Consider the following 5,913-nt stretch of genomic DNA (forward strand, 5'->3'; position numbering starts at 1 on the left):
GAATAAATATAATTTTTACAACATAGAAAAATAATTATTAATTTCCTAATATAAACCTACTATTAAAACATTATTTTTATAATTATGATTTTCTTGAAAATATTTGTTCTAAATAATTATTGATTTTCTATTTTAATTTAGAATCTTAAGACAAAAAATTTAGATGATATAATAAATTAAAAATATTTCTTCCACGTTATTCGTGCACATAAATCATAAAATTTCGGTTTTACTTCACTTTCCCAAGTATGCAAACCCACGGTAGAAGCTCTCCTCCAATGGTCGCCGCCACCGGGAAGGTATCCAATGGTTAGTCCAATGAAATCTGGGCAGAGGAGTCACCATCCATCGGCAACTCCCATGCTCCGTCGATTGTGGTGAGGTAAATGAGGCCTCATCCGTCTGATCTCCTCTTCTACACTTCAAAGGAAGTCACCGATCGGTTAAACTTCAATATTTCTTCTTCCCCTGATTTTTTGTGAAAATTTTATGATCTTTATGTTCTGATTCGCAAGAAAAAAAGAAAATCATTGATTTAAATCAGAAAAACTTTTGTAATTGAAGCGATTCAACCGAAATAGAATTATTTCCCTAGTCAAGCATGGATAACCGCTGTGAATTGCTGTTCTACATTTTAGATTCTTCTTCCACATGGCTTCTGCTGTGTAGAACGGAGCCAGCTCCACAGCGAAGTGCTGTTCTATGGTTTAGATCAGCGCTTCTGAATACGGGACTCCCGTGACTTCGTCTTTGTTGTAGAATCGCGCTGGTGCCGTGTTGTAGAACTGCTCTGGTTCAACTGTGACACCATCCGTGTTGTAGAACCGCTTTGGATCAACTGTGACTCCATCCGTGTTGTAGAACCGCTCTGTGACACCAGCCGTGTTGCAGAACCGCTCTGGACCAACTGTGACTCCATCCGTGTTGCAGAAGCGCTTTGTAACACCATCCGTGTTGTAGAACCACTCTGGACCAACTGTGACTCCATCCGTATTGCAGAACCGCTTTGTGACACCATCCGTGTTGTAGAACCGCTTTTTGACGCCATCCGTGTTGTAGAACCGCTCTGGACCAATTGTGACTCCATCCGTGTTGTAGAACCGCTCTGTGACACCTTCCATGTTGTAGAACCGCTTTTTGACGCCATCCGTGTTGTAGAACCGCTCTGGACCAACTGTGACTCCATCCGTGTTGTAGAACCGCTCTGTGACACCTTCCGTGTTGTAGAACCGCTTTGTGACACCATCGCTCTCGTAGAACCGCTTTTTGACGCCATCCGTGTTTTAGAACCGCTCTGGACCAACTGTGACTCCTTCCGTGTTGTAGAACCGTTTTTTGACACCTTCCGTGTTGTAGAACCGCTCTGGACCAACCGTGACTCCATCTTTGGATGTCTAGAATGGAGATCTAGGCTTCTTGTGACAATAGTACTGGAACTATCATTTGCATACCCAGAGGAATATGGGGACGATAGACGCAGTGTGAAGTCTTTCTCTATTTTGTAGAAGCGAGATCTGCAGTCATCACCCCTTTTCCACAATGTTCCAGGTCCATTGTACCCACCTTGGCGTTCCTGTGAATCGTACCTCCGCTATGGAGGGCCAGTTGTATAGCCGGTCTGCCCACGCCGACGGCTTCTTATTACCTACTTGTGCGACCTGGTCAACACTAATAGCCACCTAAGTCTGCTTACACTAACTTCCAAGCTGGGTTCTGTTTTATATTAAAAATTGTCACAATCTGGTTGAATAATGCAACCACTCATTTCCTCTTATTTTCGTTTACACAATGAATTGGCCCATCCAAGCTGCGAAAGACTTCAATATCTGAAACAATGAAAAGATGCTACCTATTACTCATGTTCCCACATGACCAAATGCTACCTACTAATACTCATGTTCCTACCCCCAAATGCTACCTAATACTCACATTAATTTTGAAGTCAACTTTCTCTTATTTGAAAAATGTTCACCATCCCATGGAATCATCCATTACATCAATTTTCCAAGTTGAGTTTGTTTTACTTGAATCAACTAACTCTTTCTTGTTCCATTCAAATATGAAAGAATTTACGGTTTCTTCTCATATTCACATTAGAAATGACATCTTTTCAACATAGAATGTTTATAAAATGTCCATTACCATTTAATTTTTAACTCAAATTTTGCTTTTTAGTTTGTAAGAATTAAGGCTTTGGATTATCTTTTAAAATGACCAAAATCTAGATTAGTTATTTCACCGATGAATTCTCTGTCAAGTCATCAATGGAATTACAAAAATTTGAGAACCATTCTTTTCCTGACACAAATGTCTTAACCTTCTTTTGCACGAAAAAGAAAAAATTAGATGAAATTCAAGAGAGAAATCTCTCTTAGAGAAGCATATTCTTTTCATTTTTTTTTTCAAACTGAAAACACTCTCACATGTTCCTATCATCAGATTAATTCTATATGTAACTAGTGAATCATTTCAGCAAAATTGTAGTAATAAACAATTCTCCCTATGTCAAGTAGAAATAGAAGAACTAATCTAACATAGTATTGACATTAAATGCCTCTACTCATCTTAAGTGCCATTATCATAAAATTTATGTTTAATTCCTAAATTTTCTCAACCCATTTTATATGCCTCATTTAATTAAATTCCCCTATATTGAATTCAATTAGTAGAATTTTAGTACACATTAAAATTAACTAATAATGTCATTAGTTACATTTATTATCAATTAGTCCCTTAATTATTTTTAATTTATTAGGATTTAAATTCCAAATTAGAATTGAAAAAATTCAAAATATTTTCAAAAAGGAAAATTAAACCAAGGTATATTATCAAGAAAAAATAAAAAATAAATTACAATCCAAATGTCACTCTTATCAAATACAAGATTCCTAGAAAAAAGCATTTGTTATATCTATGTTCAAATAGTAAATTAAAGAAAATATCAAAATCATCTTTGTTCATTTTAGGTAAAAGTATAAAAAATCATTTGAGTATAAATCTTAATCATCTTTCTTTTTTCTTTTTACAAAATCTAAGTTTTATTTTCCTCAATTGGAACCATTTTTTTTAGTTCTTTTACTTTTTCAATTTTTTAGTTTTCTTAAAAAGAACCTTAATTTGTAACAAACTTTTAATTTATCTTAATTTTTCTTAACAAGATTTCATTTCTTTTTCAACCTTCTAAAATTTCAATCAATTTTACAATAAAATTTGAATATATATATGTATACTCATCCTCGATAGCTATAAGACATTTTACTAAAATTATAATTTTCTCATCATTTGACCCCATTTTATTTCTTTTTGGATGCAAATGTTGGTTGTGAAAAACTAATAAGAAAAGGAACATCAAGATAAAGGATAAGAATCACCTTGGAATTTTATCAAAACAATTATGTTTTAACATAAACAAAAATTGTAATTTTCATTTCTTGAAAAGTTTTCGTATTTGAGGTAATATAATGTATTTTGTAGAATGTTATTCACTTATCATAGATTGTTTATTGAGATATACAAACTAGACAAAAACTTGTGAATATAGAAGATTCTACTAAAGATAAATCCAAATGATTCATTGAGTGGGACGGTGGAACAAACCAGACATCAATTCATTTGTTCTTAAAGATCATGTCAGAGTAACATGGATTCCACCAAATAAATCCAATTTTTAGCATTTACTTAAATGGCAATGGCTTAAAGAATTAGATTTAGTCAGTGTTTTAAAAATCGAACTGGATCGACCAATCATCAATTTTGTCTAATGCAACCCTTTGAGCCGGGCAACCTTTGAACTGATCTCAAACTGCCAATTCTTATGGCAATTAATGATGAAATTTAACCGACGGTTCGTGACCTATACAACTTTTTCATGGTAACGATGAAATTTATTTATTTATTTTTATGAGCACATAAGAGCCTATAATTTATTGCAAAATATTACAATCATTCGCAATGTGAAAATAAGAGAATTAGTTGATTCATTTTTCATGACTTTGACTAATAAAAAATAATTAAAAAAATACAAATTAGAATTGGAATTAAATTGTAGGATATTAAACCACCATTCCATGGATTTATGAAACTTCCAATATATGTATAAATTAAAATCCATTTCAGTGTGAATATGAGAAAGAAGGGTGAATGGTTGATTCAACTTAATTGCGACCAATTTTAGTATAAAACAAAGCCAACTGATAAATTAATGTAATGAACATTATGTATCATTTGGTGTTGAAGAGACCGTGTTATTAAGTTTTACCATCTAAAAGTCATTTTTTAATTGTACATGCTAGTTCTAACAAACCAGAATGCCATTGTTCAAATATTATTTTGAATATATATATATAACTAGTGAATCATTTCAGCAAAATTGTAGTAATAAACAATTCTCCCTATGTCAAGTAGAAATAGAAGAACTAATCTAACATAGTATTGACATGAAATGCCTCTACTCATCTTAAGTACCATTATCTTAAAATTTGTGTTTAATTCCTAATTTTTCTCAACCCATTTTATATGCCTCCTTATTTAATTAAATTCCCCTATATTGAATTCAATTAGTAGAATTTTAGTACACATTAAAATTAACTCATTATGTTATTAGTTACACTTATTATCAATTAGTCCCTTAATTATTTTTAACTTTTTAGGATTTAAATTCCAAATTAGAATTGGAAAAATGCAAAATATTTTCAAAAAGGAAAATTAAGCCAAGGTATATTATTAAGAAAAAAAATGAATAAATAACAATCCAATTATCACTCTTATCAAATAAGAGAATCTTAGAAAAAAGCATTTGTTATATCTATGTTCAAATAGTAACCTACAGAAAATATCAAAAATCATCTTTGTTTATTTAAGGTAAAAGTAAACAAAATCATTTGAGTATATAAGAATCACCTTGGAATTTTATTAAAACAGACCCATAGCACACAGATAAATTGTCTTTAGTGGCGGCTGAGGCTTACTATGACTTGAAAAAAAATAAAAAAATAGCCATTAAGAAATGATTGCCATGTGGTTAGTGTCCGCCACTATCTATACTTTCTATAAAAGAACAAAATGTTTGTCATTTTTGTCTCAAAAATGACCGAATAGTACAAAATAACATAAGATTCAATTCATAGTCTTTTTTTTGCCTCATAAGAAAACCTTAGCCAACTCAAGATGACCCCTACAGAATCAAAATAGGTTTTCTTTATATATATATATATAGTGAAAGGTGAATCTCAATAATGGACTACACCTAGAGGGGGTGAATAGGTGTTGTTGAACTAAAAAAAATTTCCCAACAAGGATTACCTAACCTTAAAATTTTTCAATATCCATAAACTTCTCTTCTAACAACTTTTCAACAAAGTATAAAAACCACAATCAAGTATGTATGCACCAAAACTCTCCCAACAATTTATAAATGCAGTTCACATGCAAATGCTTCAACACTCCTCAAAATTTATTCAAAAGAACAATTATCTCCTTAATTCATTTCAATTTACAATAAGATATCATTAACCAAAATGAATAGAAAAATAATTGAAGATATTCCATGGATAATCACACTTATTTCAGCTCATATATCTTCCATTCAACATATATGCTCAAGTATCCAATGATATCAAAAACTGAAAATAAATCAAAGAGTATAGTGAGAGAAAGAAAAGGAATTTTAACGTGAAAAACCTCTGAAGAGATAAAAAACCACGAGCCTACTACCGATTGAAAACATCCACTATGAAGAATAAAAACTGATCAAATACAAGGTTTTACCTAACTCAAGCCAACCAATCCTTCCCGAACCACTTGACTAATACCTTTACTTTCAACTTCTCACCTTCTTCTTCCATAGACACTTGGAGTCTGCACCAAGCTCGATCTCGGCCTCTTCTTGAATTCACACAAGAAGAAAATGGGTTT

At 32.1% G+C, this 5,913-nt stretch overlaps 1 protein-coding gene across 3 annotated transcripts; it reads right to left on the reverse strand.

Annotated features, from left to right (window-relative positions):
• Window positions 1-513: 513 nt before the first annotated feature.
• On the reverse strand, window positions 514-1,608 carry LOC117909982. 3 transcript variants are annotated; one of them, XM_034824027.1, is made up of 3 exons: window positions 1,196-1,607; window positions 899-1,156; window positions 514-829 (listed from the first exon to the last, which is right to left on the reverse strand). In XM_034824027.1, exons 1-3 carry the CDS (start codon window positions 1,382-1,384, stop codon window positions 713-715), a joined length of 564 nt encoding a protein of 187 aa, XP_034679918.1. In that variant the 5' UTR covers window positions 1,385-1,607; the 3' UTR covers window positions 514-712. The 3 variants fall into 3 exon arrangements, with proteins under 3 accessions (XP_034679918.1, XP_034679919.1, XP_034679920.1); XM_034824028.1 differs by having other exon boundaries at window positions 899-1,069; window positions 1,208-1,606; XM_034824029.1 differs by having other exon boundaries at window positions 899-1,608.
• Window positions 1,609-5,913: the final 4,305 nt, after the last annotated feature.

Source organism: Vitis riparia, unplaced genomic scaffold (genome assembly GCF_004353265.1).
Source record: "Vitis riparia cultivar Riparia Gloire de Montpellier isolate 1030 unplaced genomic scaffold, EGFV_Vit.rip_1.0 scaffold533_pilon_pilon, whole genome shotgun sequence".
Classification (NCBI taxonomy): domain Eukaryota; kingdom Viridiplantae; phylum Streptophyta; class Magnoliopsida; order Vitales; family Vitaceae; genus Vitis; species Vitis riparia.